Source organism: Paralichthys olivaceus, chromosome 21 (assembly GCF_024713975.1).
Source record: "Paralichthys olivaceus isolate ysfri-2021 chromosome 21, ASM2471397v2, whole genome shotgun sequence".
NCBI classification, from domain to species: domain Eukaryota; kingdom Metazoa; phylum Chordata; class Actinopteri; order Pleuronectiformes; family Paralichthyidae; genus Paralichthys; species Paralichthys olivaceus.
Window position 1 is genome coordinate 4,551,275 of NC_091113.1, and position 25,686 is coordinate 4,576,960.

The following is a 25,686-nucleotide window of genomic DNA, read 5'->3' on the forward strand; positions in this document are numbered from 1 at the left end:
AAAGACCGAAGAGTATAAATTCACACGGAGACAGAGAATAATCAATCATATATTTATGTGGACAGAACACAGAACCTGAGATAACAGCACGTCCCCGGCTTCTTTGCAGACTCTATAAACATTGACATTGAGGCTTATTTGGAAAAAGACAATGTTTAAATGCATCAGCGTTTCACCAGGACACTACAACTAGTGGAAGTTAGTCGAACAGTCAGACTAGTTAACTTCTCATCCACGTGCACACACACACACACACACAGACACCCATCAACAAAACTCCTGTCAGACACAATAAACCCAGGACTAACGAGCATTAAAAGCCTCTCCTGGAAGTGCATAAAAAAATCCACCTGACACATCTCACGTAACACCTGCCTCACTTATACTGACAGAACGAAACTAAAATAACTGTTTTTAGCTTATGTTGCAGGTAATTGGAAAAAAAAGGTGTAGAAAATACACATTACTACTCTGAAATTTACAATGAAGTACAAAAAGTGAATATAAAACTAAGAATTGCGACTCAAACGTAGCAGTTCAATTTGTGCAAACATGTCTACCAGAAATAAACCTCTATCAGCTTGTCAGCATGGCAGATGAAAAAGAACATCGTCAAAGAAAAAACACTTGATGACAAATCTACACCACTAAAACTGGTTAGGTAGTCAACTAGGCTGTGAAACCTCCAAACTATAAACATACAGTCAAGCACACATCTAGAACATCGAGGAATAGCAGGTTTTCATCCTTTAACATGTTACTTTTTTTTTTGCAAGTAAACAAGATAGAACAAAAATAACATTGACAGGAACGTTTAAAGCAGGAATGCATGAAGAATATTCCATTCAGTCTACAACTATTAACTTACTCGTGTCACTTTTAAATCAGGTAAAAAAAAAAGAAAAAGTACCCCACTGATTTGTCATGCTTTGTACACCAGCAACAGCTGAAGGGTCGAGTTAGGTGGGAAAAGAAATCTAAGGAGAATCGCAGATAAATATCTTTGAATGCTTAAAAACAAACTTATCCACAATGTGTTTTTCTTACTGGACCCAGACTCCCAAGATTTTGGACAGAGAGGAACACGAGTTTTAAAACCAGCAGCGAATTAAAAGTCTTTGTCATGGCTTCTTTGGGGAAACAGAACAATCTGTGCACTCAGTCAACGAATCACATCTCAGATCACGTTGAAGAATAAACGAGCCGTCCTTTCACTGGACTGCCCGTCGCTCACTCTGGTTTGGCCAAAACTAAATCTTTGGATAATGAAATGACTCAACTAAAATTAATTTAGAGATGCTTGGAAACCCAACACAACTTATACAGCATAGCTTTGGATCACGCACGAGTATCATATTCATTTTCTTTCTATATATTTTTTTTTTATTTTTTTAACATAATTTCTTTTTTATGCCTGTGTAGAAAAGCGATGGGAACTTCCTAAAATAAAGCCACTGTGCTAAATCTTTCCCAGAAGACTCAAAGATTTGAATTATACAAACTCATTTCTTCAGAAAACAATCTGCGGCAATGATCAGAAAGCGAGGCCCTGACCAGAGCTCTCTCCCACGGTGGCAGTGGTAGCAGCAGGAGGAGGATCTGAAGCAGAGGAGGGGTTGTCAGGGGACGTCGCCTGGAAGGAAATCGTTCCCAGGTTTGAGCAGCTGCCTGCTGGAGAGATGGCAAGGCTGCGGAACAACAGGTCCATGGAGGGGAGCAGGGGCTTCAGGAGGCTGACGGGGCAGAAGGCTGAGACACCATGGGGGGTGAAGTTGACCTTGTTGGGGTCTGGGCAGGAGGAGATGGGGGTTGGCTTTGATTGGCGTGGAGCGCTACAGAATGAGAGGAAGGTCGACATGAGACCAAACTGGGAATTTGTGATTGTGTATGTGCACTACAACAAGAAAAAAGTCACCACCAGAGGGCATCATCACACTGACAGAGAGGAATGTAAAAACAAGAATGAATAAAAAAAAAAAACGTACCTGGTCTCCTCCCAGACTCGGACCTTCTCGCAGCCTTCTGGAGGTTCTCGCTGGAAGCAGCAACTTTTGTTGGGTCCTGGAGACGAAGAGATCAGCAGAGGCAGGGAGAGGTCCGCCTCGCTCTGGGAGGAGAACGGAGACAGGAGACACATCTCTGCGCCTTCTGTTAAACCTGAAAACAAGAGGGAAGAACGCATTTACAACAAGATCGAAGGCAATGAGCACAAGATTGAATAACACCCTGTGCTTAAAGACTAACCTTGGTGGAGGTCCACAGGAGTGTCTTCAGAGTTGGGCGGGGAGGAGGAGATGTGGATGGGAGAGGAGCAGGGGGAGGGGGAGGATAGGGGTGTGGTGGTGGGGTCACTCTGAGAGCCACTGCTGCAGCTCAGCCGAGGGACAGGAGCCCGGTGACCATCAGGAACCTCGAGGAGCTGACAAACAGGAAACAACAGTGTTTATCCTCAGTGTTTTCACATATCGATCCTTTCTTTGAGAGTAAAACAGTTCCTGGGGTTTTCCACGTGTGTGTGTGGTGAGTGGTAGTTAGTTACCCTGTGCTGAGGATGCGGCGGCTGGCAGATGAACATGCCCTCCAGCTCCTGGTTGAGGCCCTCCACGCTGCAGCGCAGTCGAGGGACCAGTGTAGACAAGGGAGCGAGAGGGACGGGGACTGACTGAGTCTGAAGACACGAGTTGAATAGAATTTAGGCTGCATCACTGTTAGGGAGGAACTTTCAACACATCACACCTTTTTTTTTTTTTTTTCCACAGCTGTCTTGTCAGCTTTTCTTGATTACCGTCATTGTAACATACTGCGTGTTACAACATTTGAAAAGGTTGTTACTGCCGTTACTAAATCACACCTTGAAGCCTTCCTGTGCAGTGCCAAAAACCTAGAATCAAAGCAATACAGATTGAGCTGAATCACACAATGATGCACGTCCTTATAAATATCTGGTTTGTAGCCTGTGTGGTTACATCGACAACTGTGCTGAAAAGAAGAAATATGTATTTCACTCTGTACAGAGAAAGTGTTATATAGTCTTCCTGTTGCTTCAGTGTGTTTTTTTTTCTTTCTTTCTCATTCACTTCCTGTAATGAGCTGCAGCATTTGCTTATTCACTTTGATGAATGTCAGCAGTGATCAGTTGGAGACAGGTCGCACTGGTTAAAATATGTTTTTTAACAGAAAAACGCATACGCACGCACATATGAAGTAAGTGGGACGGTGTGTTTGTGTGTGCTGATGAAGGTAAGTTACCTGAGTAGTTCCTAGGCTACAGCTCCTCTGAGGATACCCTCGCTGTGAGTTTTTGTCATGTCCCCCAGAGACTGCAGGTTTGTTGCGCTGCTGCAGCTGTTGTTTTAGTTTAGCAATCTGCAATGAACAGAGCATTACAGTCGGTCAGTAAGTCTGTTAAACACGTCACACGCTCTGCAAGATCACTTCAGTGGCTTATTGTGGCTATTTTTTTTAGTAGTGATAATCTGCAAATGATGTTTGGACAAAAGAAAACAAGTTACAAGGAGCTGAGGTCTAGTGGAAAAAAAAAAAGGGGGAAGTTGCTTTGAGATGAGGTCATTTGATTCCCTCTTGCTCAATGCTGCCACAATAACCGAGTCAGGGCTTCGTCAGGCAGCTTGTCCTCTTGTGATTCAAAAATACAAAAATGTCCGGAGTGTTACAAAAACACATGTTGATCAGAGACGGCAGATCTTTACCTCTCGCAGATGTTCAGCACTGCTCCATGATGCTGATCGCTTATGGCTGCTGCTGTTGCTGCTGCTGCTGCTTCCTCTCCTGCTCTGAGAAGCATCTGACCATGAGTCTGGTGTCTGTGGTGAAAGAAAGCACAACATGGTCAGCTGTTATGAAAACAAAACACCCTCAAAGTAATGCGGAATGTCACTGACAAGTGAGCATGTATATCAAAGCTTTGTGTGAGGCCGCACACTCAAATCTGAAACTGTGACGCTGTAGTCGCATTAAAACAAGACTTCAAACATATTTTACAGACGCTTCACAGCAAGTGCAGATTAGCTTCTCATTCTCACAAGCTGATCTGCAGCCACATCACATCATCCACACCCACAGACTCTCTGTTCACACTAACAGTAAAAAACAGCAGGAGAAACTGAAAAACAGAGAAGGGGGAGGATGTGGGCAACCGAAGAGCAGTGGCGAGTGCCTACACAGAGCAGAGAGCAAGGGTGCAGCCAGAACGGCCTCGTCAGCTGACTTCAGGGACTGTTCTCATGGCTGTGGTTCTCAAGTCTGCAATAGCTGTGCAAGCACCGGACACTCCCTCCCTCACAGTTTCTCATAGCAACTCTGTTCTCTGCAAAACATGCAAACTTGTCTTCCGACCTATCCTGACATGACAGATTAAAAAAGGTAAAGACAGACAAACGTGAGCATGCTTTTAATTCAAACTTGCCAGCATCATTATTAAAATTCACACTTTTCATCTGGAGCTGACCTGAGTGGATTTGTCTTTGCATGAGGGGCTGCTCTGGCCCTCGAGTTCTTTGGGCCAGTGTCCCTGCAGGTACGGCCCGATGATGGCGTCCAGGGACATGGTCCGCCTCATGCCAGAGCTCAGCTGGTGTAGTTTGGTCTTTCCCGCTGTCAGTGTCAGAAACAACTTTACATTATATATGAGACAACAGATTAATATCGGCTGTAATTTCCTGGTTTTAATAGTAAAAGATTTCTAACGCCTAGCGTGGCTCTAAGTGATTCTAGATATCAGAAAACACATAAAAGATATTAATAATATAATACAAGTTTTTAACTAAACTACTTTACACCCCCTTTAACAGCTAAGGCGATATGTCTAAAGATATGTCAATTGTTTGAAATATAACATTTAGCAGCCATTTTGAAAATAGATAGTTAGGAAACCCTCATACTTGAGAGGCTGGAACTAATGTTTGGGTACTTTTCCATTTTTTTTAAAGAACAACATGGGCGTTAAGTGACCATTTTTAGTTTTAGAGCTAAGAACCTGCAGCCGTCACCTCTGCCTCTGGAAACTTTAAAAGTTTGCAGTATTTTAATCAACTCACGCGTGGTGACCTTTATAAAAATCTATTTGGTTAATCAATAATCATATGAATAGAGTAATATCTGGTTTGCATTATCTATAATAACACTTGAATTAAGTTAAATATTCACAGAAAACACATTTAACAGGGATTGGTTGATGAATAGAAAGAAAACTGACAATCACTTCAGAATGAATAGTTGTTGTTCTTGAGAAACCTCAAGAACCAGACTCCATTTGACAGTGTGAGGTTTCCTACTTGTCTCTTTATGCCAATTATATAAGTATTTGTTGGAGCAACATTTGGCTCAAGTATTTTCACATTTCAACTCATCTTATATTTTTCTAGTGTGAATTAGACATTACAAGTGTTTAACAAGCAAACTGACGAGGCTGCAGCTGCTGTGTGAGTTCCTAACTTGTAAACCAGCTCGTCGAAGAGTTTTTGAAAGTTTATCATCACTTTTTTTTTTTTAATTTGGATCCAGGGGACCGGAGTCGTGCGGCAGGTGTCGGGCTCTTACCTGACCTCCCATCCCGGTGGTGTGACCGGGGTTTGCCGGTCAGCTGGTAGGGGACGGTGGCCTTGAGGGGCTGCGGACGCAGAGCAGCTCCCGGGGTCTGCGGGGCTCCGCTGCGGCCGGACATGTCTCAGTCGGACCGGGCCGGAGCTGGGAGTCTCTGCGGCGGCGGAAGGGGGTCGTGGTGCTGCCTGAGGGTGGAGGGTGTGTGGGGTGGGGTGGGGGGGGGCTCTGCGGAAACTCTGGTGGTCGAGTTACCAGCTGCAACTCTTCCTCCTCCACTGATGATGATGATGATGATGACGACTCAGTAAAAACTGTTTTAAAACTCAGGCTTCACTCATTTAAACACCGAGTGAACCCGGAACTCTTCTCTCGACAGAGGACACGTTACCAGCCGCTCGTGGTGCGGTCTCCCCCCCCCCCCGGTGCTCACGGTTCTCCCCCCCCCCCCCTCCTCCCCGGTGCTCAGTTAGCAGCCTAGCTGTCGAACTTTCTTTGTGAGGATGTTCAGATCTCTCGCTCGGTTCTCGAACGAGGAAGCGGCTCCACTTTCAAAAACTCACTCTCACGTCAACTCCTACGTCTTCCACGCAAACCTCCACGCGTATTTTCATTGTACAAACACCGTGTTTTGTTTTTTTTCCTGTGGGCCCCGCGAGGTTTGCGTGATTCCGGGCCACGGTCACTCCGGCTCCTGCGTGTTCTCGGCTCCACAAACTCTTCTCCTCCACTTCCACGCTGCTGCGGGTTTAATCGCGGAGGAGGCGGGACCACGAGCCCGATCTCACTCCCCATTGGTTGAAGGAGACGCCAGCTACGATCCCATTGGACAATCCGCCATCAATCCATCGGACCCCGTTTAAAGAAACTTTGCTGTCACCGCCCCCAGGTCCCATCTGTTATTCTGTAAAACTTTAAAACTTCCACAGATTATTATAAAACTGTTAAACAGCACAATGAGAAGTTTAAACACACTTGAAACTACTGTAATTCACCACTAATTGTACTTTACTATTTTTACATTTTGTATATTTATACTTGCACAAACACACCACAGCGAATTCCTTGTATGTGTAAACCTGCTTGGTAATAAAACCTGATTCTGATTTACTGTAATTCAAAGTGATCTTATAGTCCATCCTGCACATGAATTCAATTAACATATTATATGTGGTGGAACACAAATCTACTCAAATAAAACTAACAATACCACAGCATAGAAACATGTGTGTTGTGTATAAATGTCTATTCTATTATTGTTGAAGTGTGTGAGCACCACTGATTAGTTGGTTAAGTTAGGGCTTGTTTAATTTGTTTTCTCTATGGGTATGTTATATTGAATTTTTCATTTTACATGAAAGGACATCACAACAACACCAACATCACCATAGTTGGTTCATACTGTAAAAATAGTAGAAACATTCACTTTCATATATATATATATATGTACATATATATATATTTATTCTAAAAATGGGTCTCCACACTTTGGTTAAGTTAACTTAACGTCTTTACTGCTGGTAAAAATAATTTACAAAAACATATGATAGTTTATCATCTTGTAATGATTTTAAATATGTAATCGAAACACACAAAACCACTGGTGTGGTCCTCCTCATAATTTCATCATGATATCCCGAGGCCTGTTAAATGAGCCCAGCTGGGTGTGTTTGCAGCAACTGGGTGGACTGTGGAGTGGTTTTGGGTGGTGTGCGTGCGTGTGTGAGACAGTGTGCATTTTATGAGATAAATGTCCAGATTCTGTGTAAAAGGGAGTGTCAATGGTGGGACAGGAGATGGGGTCAAAGATAACATGACACATCCTTTTACTAACAGATCTGTGGGCTCCCATAGTGTCCACTCACAAACTGGGCCAGAGTTACCCCAGCCCACGTTCAGATGACATGCTCGTGTGTCTGGCACAGCTGAATGGGAGTGAAAGTGCTTTATCACGAAAAGGGTGAAGTGCCAAACCATGTGTCCAGCAGCCTGCTCGTCTATCTCTTGCAACTGCACCCAGCAACTGATGTCACATTCACACAGCAGCCAACGATAAAACCTGGTAATGAAACCAAACTTTTGTCAACCCCTCAGTGTCCATTCATTTACAGCCAGGCAGTTAATTGGACAGTATGTCGATGTGGAATGCGTCTCCTGCATAATGCTTTCCCAAAGGAGCTTCAGCTGCTGTTTGTTTAGCTCTGTGCATTTGTCTGTTTTAATGAATGAATGATCCTGACCTATGACCCCTCGTAGGCCATTTTAAACCCATTTGAAGAGAGACGACGTCGTGCTTCTCAAAGTGTAGCAACAAAGAGGAGGCATGAGGACAAAAAGTGACCGAGGCACAGGGGCAAAGAGCGTGTGCTCTTAGACCTGCTGTCAATTTGTTGATTTTTTAAATAAATGTAAATTTAAAAAAAAAGAGAAATTATACAAACAAGTGAAACAGTAAATAAACCGAAAAAAGTATTATTTAAAAAACAGTGATGAGGAAAAAACTCTTAATGATTTAATGTTGTTTACCTGTTTAGCTCTATATTGTATATCATTTAAAAAAACATATGTAATAATAAATACAATATAAATAATAAAAATAAGGCTTTATATATATTTATGCGTATATTGAGTTTAGACATTGCTGTGATGTGATACAATGGACACAGTTAGTTTGTTTCTGAGACGCCAACATGACTTTTAGAGTCTAGAGCTTTGTTTTGCACATAGACTGTTTACTAAGGTTTTGCATTTAATTAGATGTGCCTATGAGCAGTCTTTTGAGCGAAATGCTAATATTAACGCTAATGTTGCAATGGTTATGCTACACGCTGATGTTTGGCAGGTATATTATATTATATTATATAACCTATATCATAATTCAAGTAGAAACAGGTTTTAATCGTTCTCCATCAGCAGAGATGGAAATGTGATTAAACATTAATTTGGCAGCGAGGTGAGAGAGCGTCTCAGTTCTCGGGTTGTTTGTGATTTCATTGCTCATTTTGAGCAGTTTTAAAAATCCCACATATGCTCACTACTTTTGGTGTAAAAGAGGTATTAGTAGCATCGGTGACGCATCAGTAGCATCAATGCTAACAAGCTGATTGTAACTAAATAAAACACATCCAATTCCTGACAGTATTTAATGTTTAAAAAAAAGGCAGTTTTATTGCAGATTTAAATAAAACAACATAACCCAACTCTCAACAAACCTGCATGAGATTGCAATTTACATGATGCTAAATTATATTAGTAAGTACTCCGTGACATAAAATGAATTATAAAACCAAAAGAAACGATCACAAGGAGACAAAAATTCAGACAAATACTCGATGACACACACACACACGTTACACATTCACTATTTCTCTCAAACTACTCTATCGAGCCAGGTTTGTAGAAAAAGACAATGAAAACATTCACTCTGCATAGTCACAATGCATTTTGCATTTGTATGCAATATGTTTGTTTGACTTATTTTTTTATGTTCACATTGTAGTGCCCCAACAAACCTTGGTAACCTCACAGGTCATATATATATCAAATCCCCCAAAACCTCCATCTAACCTACTGTTTGATTGAATAAAATCTATAGTGTCATTCATCCTAACATCATAAAGCGGCGTCTGTTAATTTTTAAATAATCTTCATCATACCACCTGTAGCCACACGTTTGGTTCGGCACATCAACAACCTCTCTTTTTTGATCTCTTGTAATAGTGTAATATAATATGTCAAATCATTCTCTCTGTTTCCTAAAACATTATAACAGCTTATCTGACCTGCCTGTATTTTGCAGCAGAGACACTGACAGACTGATAAGACACTGACAAACGGACAGGTACAGACAGAACAGACCCCTACAGTGAGTTTGGATGAACGTGACCGGTACGGATGCATTACTGTAATTGCACAAAATCAAGTGTGGTGATGCAAGAGAGGTCAAACATGGACCAGTTGTTTGCATTCCAGGAGGCTTAATGATGTCAAGACAATGAGAGACAGTGAAAGTGAGGGAGGCCGTCGGGCAGTACAGCAGCTGATCCCTCCGTCTTTGTTGGGACAGTCCCAGACGGGGAGGCCACTCTTTCTCAAACGCTTGAAAGGTGTAGCTAGAGAGCGCGCTGGGCTCGGAGCGTAAAGGTAACTGGACACACTGGACGGCCGCGAAAGACAACGCGTTTGTCCACCTACCGAAAGTCGTCTTTTTGTTTTTGAATTGTCTGTTTGTTGAGTGCTTGGCATGTGTTTGTGTGGCGCCCCCTAGCTGGGAGAGAGGGCAGGACTGTTCTCTGTGCTGATGTTAACCAGGCACTCACTGGACTTGAGGCTCGATAGAGACTTGCAGCTCGGGATCGAGGCCAAGGACCCACACAGGCCCATCATGGAGGGGGTGTAGTCCTTTCCTGGAGGGGGTGGGACGGACATAAAGTCAGTTACTCACATGTTAACTCATAGTGTGGCACAGACACTATATCACTTTTTATTATGTCACCTGTGCACCAATCTCCTCCGTTGTGTTTCCCCTCCGTCCTCTGAGAGTCTGAATCCAGGCTGAGCTCCACTGACAGCAGCTCCGTGCTGGGGAAGCTCCTCCTGCAGGTCAACACACGTTTAGGGTTTGAGTGCATTGCTATTTGTTGCAACTTAAAAAGTATGTAAACAGAATAAACATTGGTATGTATTATGTGATTGTTCTACAAGTATGCATATGTATGTTGTTTTTACTATGGTCTGGTTATGTTTGCCACTCGAATATTTATAGATATGGATATATACTGACACTGAATGAAACTGAAACAGAAAGTAAAATGTTGAATACTACAAAAAATACAAAACTATATAACTTATTTTATTATAATATCAGTTTTAGTAATAATATTGTGTCTACACTAAAACTGTGTTTTAAAATGTAATATGAATGCTGCTTAACTGCAAGTAATAATAATAATAATACATCGTTACAATTAGTTTTTATTAATTCAAAGACAAACATCCAAACAGCATAACAGCTTTTTTAAATTGATCAATTTATATCTTGACAATCATTAAATTTGGTAAAAAATCTATAATTATTGTCACAAAGGAGCAGAAATCAGAGTTACGTTACACCAGGAGTCAAACCTGCGGAACAGCTTGACGTCCGCTTGGTTGTTGTACGGCTGGAGTGTCGGCCACTGGTTGATCAGGGGTATCGAGAGGTTTTTGGCCAGATGATTGGAATCACATGGAATCAAGCTTGTCCTGGGGATCATGAAGGAAGAGCTCAGCCATGTTGAAGATACAAAGAATATGATAAAATCCAGTCTTCTGGATCAGTTGCACTCACAGCTGCTCCTGAAGCTCCAGGACGATGGCCTCCAGCTCCTTCTTCTCCTGTTGGCTCTGGCTCTGTAGCTCCTCCAGCCGGGTCTTCAGCCTCTTTTTCTCCGACTCCGTGTTCTTCAGCTGGGACTCACGCAGGCGCACAAGCTCCTCCAGGTAACCCTGACAACACACATCCCCGCTGAGTGAAAGAAATATCCACCCTCAGCTGATGCAGTTACACTTGGTTGCGTTTTACAAATGAAACAAGATAGAACTTGTTAATCACTTTAAATGTCGCTTTAAGGGATATTTGCGTTATTATATTGAAACCATATCCTGTATTTAAAGATGGACGACATAACAGCTCCCCAAAAGTCAGATCCCCCCTTACTCCATGTTAGTAGATGGGACATGGGATAAACTAAAAAGTCAAAGTACACATTAATAAATTATAAGGATTTGGCTTATTCTATTTTAAATTTCAGTAGTTTGTTCAAGTGTAAATCTTTCCAGTAAGTTTGGTGTAAACAGGATTAAAACTGCACGACTGAGCCTGACTCAGGATTGGTTGATTGATGTACCAGCAGGATCTCGATCACCAAAGTACAGACCTGTCATCCAACTTTATATAGAGAGTCTACGGTTAAAATATAAACAATATGGCCTCCTACCTTCTGAGCGTTGACAATCTTGAACCTCTGCTCCATCTTGCGACACTTTGTGCTCCAGCTCTCCTCGTCAGTGACCAGGGGGACGTAGGGGTGATCGGGGACGCTGTCATCACTCGTGCTGCTGTCGACACTGCGTTGATCGTCATCATCGCTCTGGTAGTCGTAGCTTCAACAGACGAGGACAATTATTTCAAAAACATCCAGTATTTAATGTACTGAGCATGATGAGAGTTATTCCTGTGAGTGGTTATTGTGATAATTGTCACACAGAGTAAAAAATGTAAGTTAAACATTTTTTATATAAGTGTAGTTTCAAAAAGTGTAAACAAACGTGTTGTTATTTTCTACAGTACTAGAAGATCATTTCCGTGTCAATGAAAATACCTTTGTGTGAATTTCAAGTACGGTGTGTAATCGATCACTGCCGCAGATTTTCCGTCCAAGGCCTCCCCTTTCAGACAGAAACTGTGGAAGAGAAATCAAACAGAGAGAATAACAATTAAAGACAAATAACACAATCAAATGTCAACGTTTAAAGGTCAACTTAAAGGTCACCTGAAGTCTATGGCTCCGAGACCGATGAGCATCCCTGTAAGAACTGTGGCTTCCTCTCTCAACATGATGGCTCCTTCTGCGTAGAACCTCCTAAAACAAACAGACAGGTACGAGCTGGTGGGAACATGGTTCTACTGGTGACGGGGTGACGCAGCTGTTTGGTTGTTGGGCGTCTCCTACCTGGTTGTTCTGCTGTCCCTCAGAGCAGTAGCGATGTATTCAGACAGTTTCTTCTCCATCAGCGCGATTCTCACCCAGGCTCGGCCCTGCAGAGGTCACCACAGTGTAAGAACAGATCGTCACATACACAAACAAACCATATTCCACACCAAAATAATAATTTATTTTTAATATGTTTACCATCACAGTGAACACTACTTACTTTCCTACTTTCCTTTGACCTCTAAAATCAAATCAGTTCATTATTAAGTCCAACTTAATGTCTGTAAATTATCTCAAGGCGCTCCTGAGATATCGTGTTCACAAGAATGGGATGGAAGAATCTGAAAACATAATGCCTCCAGCCACTAGGTGTCGCCAGTACGCAGGTATGAAACCCAATATGGAATTTGCAAAATTAAAAAAACTTGCTGTAACACTGAAATAAGTCATTGTAGTAGAGTCTAGAAAATAGAATGAGATTAATTCAGCTAGAACAGTTGATGATCGTTGTCTGATGTCTGAGCATCATTGCTTTGGTCTTCCTCCTTCCTCCCTCTCTTTGCTTTTCTTTATTGATGTCATCATTTTTAGTATCGTCATTATGTTTGTGTGTAGGACTTGCCTTTGCTCGTGATGTGCTGATGTTTTCCATGCTCTCGATGCTGCTGATGCAGCTGTTGGGGACTTTGGCACACGCCAGGCGGACGTAGTCCCAGAAACTCCTCTGTCCATCGAACCAGCTGCCAGAGCCTGACGGGGAAAATGTAACGTGAGCACTGTATTTTAAATGTGAAGCAAACAGACACATTCCATCAATACTGTTCCAATTAGTTGTCAATTAAACATTTTATTTGATTCCACTCAGAAATAACGAATCAACAATCATGAAATGCAGTCAATTATTCTCACCTTTGAAACGGTGGCTGAGGATGTGCTCGAGGATGGCGGCAAAGTTGATGAACTCCTCGGATGAATCATCGATGGGCTCGGCTGTGTATTTCTCCAGCAGCGTCTTCACTGAAAATCTGTGTGTGGTGGACACAGGGAGAAACAGAGGCTTTAAACAATGTCGTTAATAATCATGTCAATCCTTTGTGTAGCTCTAATGTGAGCACTCGCACTGAGCCATCCATTTCCTGCTCACTCACATTTTTACAGTCAAGCCAGACGTCATCCATCTGTGAGGAAGATGAGCTTTACAGGAAGTGACCTCATGCTGTAATATATGCATCACTTACCACAACCCCATGTTCTGTGATGAAGTTCTACGTTTATTCCGGGCTAAAGCTCGTCCTTCTCCTGAAATGACCACTCCTAAATATTTTCCTGGAGACTGAATAATTCATGGAGTCTGTTTGCTGCCAAATGTTATGTGGTGGATATGTTGTGTAGTTGAAAAGAGCCATATGGACCAAATAACTCCAGCTAGAGAGACGCGGCCCTGAAGTCAGCACAAGAATAATGTCAGATATGCTGACACTTCATTAACTCAGCCAAGGATGCAATGTTTGAATCAGAGATTGTCTGTTTAAAGCCATTTTCAGACATAAACTCTGGAAAAATGTTTAGAAAAATGGGTCTTGACAATTTCCATATGAGACATATGAGAACTTCACAGGACACACAGTCTGTGTGTGTGTGTGTGTGAGGGTGGGTGGGTGTCAATAAGACAATGCTTATCCTAACAAAAGCCACTGAGGCAAGTGATTTTGCGCCCATTGTTCCAAAGGCCACAATGTCTCATTCAGCTGCTCTGACTGTGTCCAGATACAAGACAATAATTGGCTGACGGACCTCAAAGCAAGAGACAATCCCCTGTGTATTCAGTGTATCTAAGACAGCAGTGCCGAGACGTGACACACACACACACACACACATAAACACACACACACACACACACACACACACACACACACACACACACACACACACACACACACACAGAGTGGATCAGCAGCCTCGTTCATCTGGACCCTACACTCACTCATGACTTCGGGCTTCAAAACAGACTCATGAAACAAACTCAAGTTATTATTAGTAATTTTAAATCAATGTCTTGAATCACGACAAATTATAATGGTTTGTCAGCTTTTCTGTTGAGAGCAGCTTTCTGCCGAATTCGAAAAACGAGGCTGTGAGAGAAACAAAACCAAAACAAGGTCTTCTCCATCTCTGCCTGAATAAATGCCCTGTGTGCTGGATCCCCACATAAACACACGCTGCTCCTCGGTGATAAATATCTTTATGTGAGCGTTGAGAAGTTCACAGGCGTATATATATATATATATATATATATATATATATACTCATGTAGGCTGAAGCCAATGACCTGCAAGCCTCACACTTCCCTTCCTGCACTGACTCCCTGGGGTGCCAGCCAGTCCTTGCCCCAGGAAGGTTGTCGTCATAGCAACCACACCATCAGCTGGTAGGAAGCACATCACCCCTGACAAAGATGACAACGCTAAACTCCAACACTGTCAGTGTAACGTCAAATTCTACGTTTAAAACCCCCCCAGCAGCTGTCAAGTAAGGTCACTGGTGCACACAGCGGCTTCCTGGGTTCATTATAATGACTTATTCCAGGGATGACGCAGGCATGGATGTCATAATATAATATATAGACTTTACATATGTTGTCTGTGAGAATTAAAAAACAAATCCAACGTGTTTTTCTGATGAATCATCACATCACACATGACCACTTAGACTAAACATCTGGACCAATCAAAGCTCAGCAGCAGCAGCAGCAGCAGCCTCCTCTCTGACGGTGAACTGACCTGCACACAGTGATGAGGTTCTTTCTCTCCACCGCCACGTTCCTCACCGACGCTCTCTTCGACACATCTCCCGTGGCCATAGCTGCCTGCACACAGCCGTGCTCCATCCAGGAGGAGGAGGTGGAGGAGGAGGAGGAGGAGGAGGAAGGGTATGAAAGGACCCCTCCCTGTCGGCTCCCCCCACACTCACTGCTTCTGGAAGCTGGAGAGGAGGATGCAGCGTGCCGGCATCAGAGCTGCAGACAGGCGGACTCAGCTTCATGCATCAGACCCGGACACTGTTGTTCTGCTTTCTTTTTTAAATTATTATTCCTCTACAGCAAACAGAGGAGCCACTAACATCTGTGCTCCCTCTCCCTCTATCTCCCCATCCCTCCTTCTGTCTCTCTCCACCTCTTTCCTCTTACATCATCGTGACGTCACTGGATGCCGTCCCATCATGCAATGTGATCATGACAAATCATCTCAGCAGAACTGACATGCAACTTCCACAGCTTCTATACGCGTCTAATGTATGAGGACTTGAGTTGTTGTGCAAGTGAGACACACAAATACGCCACGTGTGTATAAAGCAGTGCAGAATACAACTAGAATATTTAACTGTAAACCTTAAAGAAAAGAAAATGTAAAAAAGCACAAAGCTCCAAAATGTGGTCATGGTGCTGTGAGAGTTTAAATGATTCAAGTAAAGACGACTGTGTTAGAGCTGCTTCTAAACAAATACATCCTTTTTTAGCTATATCCATTGAGTTCATTTCAAAATGTAGGGCACATGAATGTGTTGCCTTAAAAAAAGAGAATTCAACACTGCCCTCCGTATAATTCACGTGTGTCTATGAAAGAAGGTTCTGTATCTGTAATTCTTTTCATTTCTGGGTAAATGTGTTGACAGTGTAATAATGATGATATCATCAACGCTATCATCATATCAAATCATTTCCTCCTTTTGAAATTTCCCATCAGCCTCCTCCTCCCTTTCTCCTTCCTTGTTGTTGTATCTGGAGCCAAAGTTGAAGTGAATCAGTTATGAAGTGTTATTAAGAAGCTTGTGGAGACGCCCTGATCTTTTCCTCCCTAATGAGGTGACAGCTGGTCTCCACCATACGTTGGGGGTTGTGGTCTTTTTGTCCTGGTGGAGGAGGAATCACTCATGCATATCTGTGCTTCAGTGCTTCATATGACTCCTACTAACCTCTTCTTCAGCGGCACGATAATTTGCTTTGTGTGTGTTCAAATTCCCCCTGAAACAAAAATTAATAACTGTGCACTTATTTTTATTTCTTACAGGTCAAAAAGGCCCTACGCTCTTTTCATGTGACACATCTTTACCCTGTATCACACGGGTTCCATGGGAACATGGGACGGAGCTTTATCATCTGTAATCCTCTAAAAATTTCCAAACAGTACTTTCCTCTTATCATTTGTATATTTTGTATGTTTTTGTAAGTTTGTTTTAAATATCTTTAGACATTTTAATGAAGAATGTTGCATATTATATCTTTAAATTGAAAATCATGGTGTTTTCACATTGCATATATACAGTGACACAGAAACACGAGTAACTCAAAATGTTAAGGAGCAGAAAGTCCCACGATCGCAGTCAGTGTCAGTCAATATTGATTTGCTTCACCACTTTATGTGCTTTACTTTAACCTGCACTCAGATCATGTATATTTCAGCAGTTGGACCATAGCTATTATATTTTTCTAGTGTTATTTCTTTCCAATATGTTGGAGACATATCTGTTATCAGCGCCAGTCTGCAGTAGATCAAACAACCAAATCATTTTTATACACATTGAGTTGAGAAGTAGAATGGAAACCAAGTCCATTCTGCTCAGTCATTCAATTCACTTTATTTCAACTTTGATTAAATATTAAATTATCACAATTATCTTACACTGTACATTCCATACAAACACATACCTAGACTGTCCTAAAATATTTACGAGGACACTTTTCTGTCTGCTCATCTTGTGAATTCCTCTGCTGCACGTTTGTCCGTCACAAACAGCTCAGGTGCCTCCAGCTCCGAGCCGAGGGCCCGAGGGGAGCGTGTGAAATTCTGGACGGTGTTGTGAAGGCGTTTGGGGCAGAGGTTACACGGTGGAGGGAGTTTGAGTTTGGCTGGTGAGGGGCAAAAGGTTTGTGCATTAGCCCTGAGGGTCCTGACAGACTGATGAGTGGAGCTGAGTTGACAACAACAAAGGTGCAGAGGGTCCAGGTCTGTCTAGACGTTACAAATAATCTGTGAGTGATATATATATAGAGCTCCCCCCATCATAAATGTGTGGCTGGAACCTGGAGGTCAATATTTGACCTCACACACACACACATAAGTGCAATCTGAATTGGGGTCAGCCAGTCTGGCAGGGAAACTCCAACACAGGAAAGTCAAGTGAGAGAAATAAAAAGATCTCTATGTCTAAACATCCAGGTCTCTCAGGTCTTTCCTTTATCGCCTTATCATCAGAAATGTTGAAAAACGCAGTAACTTAAACCTCAGAGTAGTTTTTGCATAATCCTGCTAACTATCAGATCGGCTCAGATGAAAACATCTCCAGGTGAATAATGTACAATTCATGTAGACTGGCAGAATTTGAATCGACCACAAATTTGTCTTTTATCCTTATTTTGGACTTTTTAGTTTCTGCTGAAATCACATCACACAGAATTTCCCTCAGCAGCTGTCACCAAGTTATGGGTGTTTTTCTCAGCACTGTGTTTCTGAAGACTTCTTATTGAAGCTGATCTCAATGTGTCTCAGTGTGAGTGAGTCCAACATTTCTCTTATTTATCTGACTCATACCCTTTGTGAACACAATCACAAGATCGTCTCCAGCTGTTTCAGAGATACAGGGTTTTCTGGATCTTCTGCTCCAGAGGATTGGATTGAAGATACTGTCTGACTTTTGGAGTCTTTGCTGGTTCTGACGTGTCTGGCAAACACACCCGTGGTCTCGGTATCACCAGGAACAAAACCAAGTAGGCTGGTTTGTGTTTGCAGCGAGGTGTGGCGTGGCGGCCTGACCCCTGACCCTCCACCAGCAGCTCCACCGGATCCCGCTGCACCTCCAGTGAAGGGAAGCGCTCTGGGATTGGAGGCAGACAAGCTGACACTGTGCGTGGTGGTGTGTGACATCATGCCGCCATAGTAACAGCTGCCTCCACCGCCGCTGCTGGTCATCCGGGTTTTTTGTTTGAGGTCCTGAGCGAGGCTGCGTCTCAGCCACGCCTTCTTTACCTCCGCCTGCACCTGAGAACAGAAGATTACATTTTAAACTCAGCAAGTAAAGCTGAGTGTTTTTATTCAAACTAAATAATAGCTTTATTACGTTACCTCTCCGTTGCAGAAACAGTAGATGAAAGCAACAAAAAAGCCCTGGTAGGAGGAAATTGAGATGTTGTGAAAAAGGAAGAACATCAACATGTAGGGGATGGAGTATTTGAGAGGAGTCTAAAAACTGAAAGAAATGACTGCATTCTGTACCTAAGAGGATGATTATTCTGACCTGGGAGGAGTTGAAGAACATCTCATAATGCATCTGCACCTGCCACAGCAGCCCAGTGACGTCAGTGTAGGGAAGAGCCATGAACACCATGTAGTGAACTCCGAACAACGGCATGAGCACTAATGTGGACTTGAGCAGCTTCCTGCCGATAAAGAGCAGAAATGATGATGTTTGTCATCACACCAACCAACCAGAAAACAGATGGACAGGGGTGAAAACAGAACCCGAGGTAATCACCGGTACTGCTGTCGAGGATCCAGTTTACCAGTGTTGGTTTCCCACAGTTTAGAGGCCAGAACTCGGATTATGTTGACAAACAGGAGGAAATTCACCTGCGGGGACAGAGACGACAAACTAAATATCAAATCTCCTTTAACAGAAATTAATAATTCATTTGTTTTCCTTACAACAATGGCTGCCAGAATGGGAACTTGGTAGATCCACTTCAGGTTTCCAGCACTGATGTCCCAACATCTGAAAGCAGAGGGCAAAGAGTTCAAGCAGGAGCTTTTGATACCGGTGTCATGTAAACACGAGACACCTGAATGCATCACGTGACTCACTGCGTGTCTGCCAGCGAAGCTCGTGCACTGACCCAAATGGACACAAACACAGCTGGAACACCTGCAGAGGGGAAACAAGAGAAATCTGCAGGGTTACAATCCCCCATTAGCTCCACATGTGATTACGGAGCGACCGGCTTACCCCAGCCGATGATGGTGAGGGCCCACAGGTAGTTCTTGTCGGAGAGGAAGGCCATGAAGATGAGGCTGTGGAGGTACAACCCCTCCACCAGGATCCAGTAGTGATTGGTCGCCAGGAAATACAGGAAGAGAGTGACAGCGACTTTACAACCAGCCTGCAGACAGAGAAGCACAGATAAACAGAGTCAAACAGACCAGAAACTGCTAATTAACTAATTTATACTGTCAGAAAAACTATGGATAAATGGACATGGATCTAAAAAAACATATGTTTTACCATATGTGGCTTCTGTGCAGAGAACTCAGGCTCAGCCTTGCTGTCATCAGAAATGGAGTAGAGCACCGCGTCCTTCACGAAAATGCTGACTGCTCGACATATGAAGGAGGTGAAGAGGTGAATGTGGATGTAATTGCGTGTGCAGTGGAGACGCCTGGAAGTGTGTGTGTGTGTGTGAGTGTGTGTGTGAGTGTGTGTGTGTGTGTGTGTGTGTGTGTGTGTGTGTGTGTGTGTGTGTGTGTGTGTGTGTGTGTGTGTGTGTGTGTGTGTGTGTGTGAGATAGAGAAGTTAGATTGGAAAATGATTGATGTCTTATGATACAAACCAAATTAAATTAAATCATAATTTTCTTAATTGGATTTAATTCAATATTAACAAATGCTCAGTTTTGTGGACAAAGCTCCAGACTCTTTTGAAAACAGGAGCAGCTCACTATAGATTCTAATTATTTCAAGGTGGGGCTGTGGGTCACGTTTTCTAGTTTGCGTTTCTTACTTGAAAAAGCAGAGGATGGAGACGGCCACCAAAAGCGATGTGAGAGAAACAGAGTAACCAACAGTGTACATGAGGTGGAGTCTCTCAAACACCTTCTGAAACAAAACAGACAAAATACGGAGAGAGTGCAGAAGTGCAGACGAATACAGATGAATACAGATGTGCAACAGGTCTGAACAGCTTTGTAAATGCAAACACACATTCAGATCAGATACAGTCTACATACACATCTGGACACATGCACACACCTCCGCTTGGCTCCTGTGGTTGGAGGTCAGGTATGTGATGCACTCTGTGTAGTTAGCCCACGTGCGGTTGATGCTGGACACCTGCTCCCAGTTTCCCGATGCATCACACTGGCGGTAGGCTCGTCCTGGGACACAGGGACAGTAGAGCATTAGGACATCTGAAACTTCAGTGATGTTAGTACATCATGGGGACCGTGGAGCTCTCCTACCCCCGTGGTTGAAGTCGTAGATGTACTCCGGACACATCACTGACACCAGCTGACCCGCTCTGCTCCGTGGCCAGCAGATGATCCCGTCCCACTCTGGGATGCAGTCGCTCTCTTCACATATAAAACGAAGCAGATGTTCATTCACTGTTTGTTTGAACCTCCGTCCAACATATTGATATCATACTTCTTGTGTAATTATTTGACAGGTGAAATATATAGAGCTTGTTTTCACTTATACTCTCGGCCTCTGCAGAAGCAATCTGCGAAATCCATGTTTCTCTGTGATGGTTCAGGGTTTAAGAACTTTATTACTGTTGTTCAAACCCCAAAAAATAGCAGAAAGTATTATTTTATTACACTTACATTTAATCATATAGTATTAAATGTTTCTGCACCGCTTATCAGAAAATACGCTGTTGTCTCACTGGACCATGACGGTGCCTCTCTTCTGTTGGACTGTCGGTCTCCGTCCTGTAAAATGTGGACCATTGAATCGACAGATGTGTAAACGCTGTCATCAGCCTCTACGTCACAGTCTCAGTCTAAAATGTCCTGCTATTGTTTGTCCCTGCATTCAACGCTGTAATCTCAGTGACACTGGGCAGCAGGATATTGGGTGGGATTTATATCAGATGTAAATAAATCAGCAGGTTCTATATTTGGATATGCACTCCCTGACCTCACTGCAGACGTAAATCCTTTCCTCCTAAACAGGCAGAGCTTTTAGATATTTAACTTTTATTTTATCTAGAGTGAAGGTTTAAATCAGATATTAAAGAAAGATCATGACTAAGACTTAAACAGACCTGAGCACGGAGCCGTCGTTATCTCTGAGGACTACAGTGATCACTAACAGCACGTTTACCTCTGACCTGGGCCATCTGTGCCTGGATGCTCCTTTCACACCTGGCGTGAGCACCAATCAGAACGTAGATCTGCTCGTCTCGTGTGATGACGTCATCGGAGTCGATCTGTAAAAGAGAGAAAGAGTTGGACCAAACCTCTAAAGGCACAAACGAGATGTTTTCGTGGGTTGAGGCTCCTCACGTGAGCATCTTTTTTCAAGTTGTTGGCTGTATTCAAACCATGAATTTACATCCTTGAACTGTGTTATAAAGTCTGCCAGTTTGTTATTTGAAGGTCGGTGAAGCTCTACTACACAGCGCTGGTCACCTTTTTATTGAAAGTCTATTAATATTGAAGTTGTCGTGTGTCCAAATGACACCAAATTTAACACTGCACTTCTTTGGGCCCTTCACAAAACACCTGCCAAGTGTGAAGCCGAATGGATGAACGGACATACAGACAGACATATTTCTGGAATTATACAAGAGACAGACACAAATAAAGTCATCGGCAACACAATCCTTTCAGAAAGGTCTCATTTACACAAGCAGACGTTTTGCTGTAATGTCTCTTCAGCGGTCTCACCAAGTGGTTTGTTATTTGTCCTAGACTCACGACGAACTCAGCACTTTTATTCATCTTTGAATCTGCCGACATTTCCTAATCTCTCTGAAGTCTTTTTCCAACCGAGGCGATCTATCAACCACAAACGCTCCCAAGGATCCGATGTGCTGCCTCCAGGTGTCGTGAAATATTTGTGTGAGGGTGCGGTATGTGATGATCCCCCGTCAAACCCTTCTTCTGCCTTCGGCCGCACGGGGGCCTCGTCCTCGGGACCTCGGCCACGCCGGTGAGAAGTAGCCTACACAAGGAGCTTTGTGCTCCGGGGTACATTTCACAACAGTGCAGCAAAACTAGCAGTGAGTCAACCAGAGAAGTCACATGAGAACACTTCGCCGAAGAAGAGGAGGAGAACAGTGAGAGAGAGAGAGAGGACACAGAAAGAGTTTTAAAGTACTTGCACTTTATTTGTGTTTGTCAATTTTCTGCTACTTTTTATTTCCTCTGCAATGTGGAGGGCTTCTTTACAGGTTTCAATAAATAAATGATATGATTTGATCATTTATATAATAAATTGCAGTTCCTCCCTAACTCAATACGAGTACCAGTTAGAGGCCGAAAGAGGTAAATATCCTTCAGTATTTTACAAACGTTACAGAATAGTTGAAAATATATACTTTCTTCTCTTATACTTTCTCCACCGCACTAAAGTACTTTTACTTTACTGAAAACGTTTCCACAATCGAGATCTGTTTGTTCATCTCTTATTTGATCAGTTGTGTGGTTCTGGCTGTTTGCAGACATTAACTTCAACTGTAAAATTGGGTTTGTACATTATCTGGAGTTTTGCTTTCACATGTGAAGAACGCAGCAGGACGTCCTGCCCCTCTGGAAAATCTCTGCCCGAACTTCAGTGATTGTCTAGAAGCAGCTTATGAGTGATTTAGCTGCTGTTGCACTACGATGTTCCTTTGGGATTCCCAAAGAGATCAATCTAAAGGTAATTTATCTGTTAGCTAATACAAACATGGAACGCTAACACGCTGCACTTTACCTTTGATTCTTTAAGTACATTTTCCTGATAATGATTCTGTACTTTAAGTGCTATTGGTAGAAAAGTGATTAATATTTGAACTTTGGTATTAGAGTATTTTAAATGGTGGGATTGGCACAAAAAAGTATCTGAGTATATAACTTCCTCTCTCTGCCGTCGTTCTCACCAGCTAAACAGCTCTTATTAAACAGACTAAACTCCAAGTGGAACAATCAATGGACATGTGATAACTAACATTCTTTGCACAGGCCATTAAAATAAACTGTGAATGGGTGTAAAGTGTTTTCAGTATTGTCTGAGCTCCTATCATCTCCTACATTGATTTGTTTGGGGAAGAGACTCTCAGCCAAAGTCCATACACACATGTTGAGCAGCTCAGGCCACTTGTTGTACAGTGAACGACGATCATTACAGTTCATATATGTGTGTGTGTGTGTGTGTCTGGGTTCAGGGTTTTAAAGATCACATATTCCAGTTTCAACATTGACATGCAGCCTAATTCAATGAACCGAAGGTCAATTCTAAAGTCATTTACTTTTCTTTGTTGCAAGTTTTCTGCTGACGGACAGGGAGTGCTAGCAAAACGATTAGTCTTTGGACGTCCCCCTCGCCTTTGTGTCGTAATTGAATTTATCCTCTCAGTCCTCTGCCTCATGTAAAGCGATTTTCAGGCTGACTGAGCAGGAGGTTGTAAGTCTGCCGGACGTCGACACTCGGGATCGACCCGGGGGAAGATGGAGAGAAGCGGCTCGGAGGTGACGGAGGTGACAGCGGTTGAAGCGAGTGGCGGGTAGGTGGGTGAAAGGTCAAAGGGACCAGAGCTGATGGAGGTTTGTGAGGTAGAGCAGACGACAGGTGATTTGTTTTCACCACCGCTGCAGTGTTGCTTTGTTGGTGTGAATGTATTTTGGGTTAGATCCTCATATATTCTCCTCTTTGTTTCTGCAAAGCTCTAATGATTGCGTTGGTTTTTCAATCGTCTGGAGCAGATACTTCACTTGCTTCTGATAATGCATTGACTCTGCATGTTGAGGCTTTATTGCATCTTATTTGACTTTGTTTTACATTTGGAAATAAACCATAGACAGTGGGGGTCCACAAAAACAGAAATATCCCACTGATGCTGCTGCACTTTCGGCCAAAATAAAGAAAATGTAATTTATCTATGACTCTTTTTAATTATAGACATAGAATTATATTTTATCAGTAACTCTGGAAACAATCCAAGAAACACTAACGACTTTTTCAGCATGAAATGATATTGAGGGTTTTTTTTTCAGCTGTAAAAAAGTAAAGTCATCTAATTTGTTGAAAAAGTAAAAACACACAGCAAGTACATTCCCTGGTGAATGAGGTGAATATCTCCAGAGGCAAAAGATAAATCCACGCTCAAGATTCAGACGCTCAAAGAAAGTCACAGATACATGAAGTTTTCTAGATTTGACCCAAAGTGCAGCAGTATGTGGGTGTTACTTCTGAAGCACTGCCATAATAAAGTTTGTGATATGAAGCTACGGTGTGAAAAGTTTTCATTTATAACATAAAAAACATAATTTTTATATTCATGACACAAATTAAAAAAACATAGGATATGTGTTCTTATTTTGAGAGACTAAAAGTAAAACCACAGCAACAATAACAGTTTTACCAATAGAGTGAAAATAAATGTCAGTTTAAACAAAGAACAAATAAATCTATAAAGGGAACATAATACCCTTTAGATCATGAAGTGGTCATAAACTCATTTAGCTAAATAGTGAGGACAAGTCGAGTACACTCACCAGAGCAGTCGCTGTTATTATACAGTGGAAAAGAGCGAAGGCAACGATTCCCTGTGCACACATGATGTCTTTTCTCCAACAGAGCTGAAGTTCACTTTCCAGGCTCACTCAGATCATTTTCTCCTCCTCAGGTTGTGTTGAAGACACTTGAATCCCAGAGTTAAAGACTCTTCTTCTGCTCCAGTGCCTCATCAGAGCTCCATCTTAAGATCTGGGCTCTGGTCACATCCGGACAGGGTGTTTTATAGATGTCTCATTGTCTTCTGTCCTCTCCTTGAGGCTCAGTGGACAGGTTTGGATAATGGTGCTGACAGTGTGTGTTCTGAGGGAGAGGAGAGCTGTGACAGAAACCTCCTCCTCCTGCACTTCTTTGGTCTGTAGTCTGTTGGAGATGGGTTGGTCTTGATTGGCTGCAGCCTCCACCTCACTTAACTCTTTGTTCTCCTCTGTGGTCAATCTGTCTCCATCTGATCTCCTACAGACGGGTTTGTTTCAGACATTATTGATCCTACAACCAAATATATTAAATAATACTTTAAATTACATACATCAACACATTTTTTTTATAAAATAAAACGCAGTGTAATGCAACCGGAATATTTGTACAAAATGGAGGACACAATAAAATCAAATAGAAACAAGGTGTAGCGATAATATCTGATATGATTTGGAGTCAGAGGGTCACATCACATGGAAGCTTTTAAAAACAAGGGAGTTATCTCTAATGATGGCTGAATGTTCGTTAAATATCCAACTCAAATTTCCCCCATAGAAATAAATAAAGGATTGAAGACAATATATACGATATTAACAAGGCAAACACATTAATAATAATAATAAATGTAGTGTTTTGAACAATTCATTGTGGAGAATCAGCTGTAAGTCCTTTGTTACCTTGTAGTTGATGATGATGATGATGATGTTATAACATGATCATAACAGAGGTCAAAAATTTTACTTTTTCAT

The 25,686-nt window shown here is 42.4% G+C and overlaps 3 protein-coding genes across 4 annotated transcripts; all 3 read right to left on the reverse strand.

Annotated features, from left to right (window-relative positions):
* Window positions 1–36: 36 nt before the first annotated feature.
* On the reverse strand, window positions 37–6,770 carry LOC109640705 (protein FAM117A-like). The gene is made up of 8 exons (XM_020104844.2): window positions 5,560–6,770; window positions 4,469–4,614; window positions 3,711–3,824; window positions 3,250–3,366; window positions 2,540–2,668; window positions 2,245–2,419; window positions 1,986–2,157; window positions 37–1,832 (listed from the first exon to the last, which is right to left on the reverse strand). Exons 1-8 carry the CDS (start codon window positions 5,681–5,683, stop codon window positions 1,535–1,537), a joined length of 1,275 nt encoding a protein of 424 aa, XP_019960403.2. The 5' UTR covers window positions 5,684–6,770; the 3' UTR covers window positions 37–1,534.
* A 1,918-nt stretch (window positions 6,771–8,688) lies between these two features.
* On the reverse strand, window positions 8,689–15,442 carry rundc3ab (RUN domain containing 3Ab). The gene is made up of 11 exons (XM_020104819.2): window positions 15,035–15,442; window positions 13,164–13,279; window positions 12,877–13,004; window positions 12,273–12,358; window positions 12,093–12,182; window positions 11,922–12,002; window positions 11,538–11,703; window positions 10,889–11,046; window positions 10,684–10,803; window positions 10,055–10,155; window positions 8,689–9,965 (listed from the first exon to the last, which is right to left on the reverse strand). Exons 1-11 carry the CDS (start codon window positions 15,139–15,141, stop codon window positions 9,823–9,825), a joined length of 1,296 nt encoding a protein of 431 aa, XP_019960378.1. The 5' UTR covers window positions 15,142–15,442; the 3' UTR covers window positions 8,689–9,822.
* A 128-nt stretch (window positions 15,443–15,570) lies between these two features.
* On the reverse strand, window positions 15,571–25,584 carry pth3r (parathyroid hormone 3 receptor). 2 transcript variants are annotated; one of them, XM_020104829.2, is made up of 13 exons: window positions 24,721–25,584; window positions 21,344–21,449; window positions 20,479–20,589; window positions 20,270–20,394; window positions 20,022–20,113; window positions 19,527–19,680; window positions 19,251–19,404; window positions 19,109–19,169; window positions 18,953–19,019; window positions 18,783–18,877; window positions 18,546–18,687; window positions 18,374–18,415; window positions 15,571–18,289 (listed from the first exon to the last, which is right to left on the reverse strand). In XM_020104829.2, exons 1-13 carry the CDS (start codon window positions 24,781–24,783, stop codon window positions 17,858–17,860), a joined length of 1,644 nt encoding a protein of 547 aa, XP_019960388.2. In that variant the 5' UTR covers window positions 24,784–25,584; the 3' UTR covers window positions 15,571–17,857. The 2 variants fall into 2 exon arrangements, with proteins under 2 accessions (XP_019960388.2, XP_019960387.2); XM_020104828.2 differs by having other exon boundaries at window positions 20,022–20,116.
* Between the last annotated feature and the right edge of the window lie 102 nt (window positions 25,585–25,686).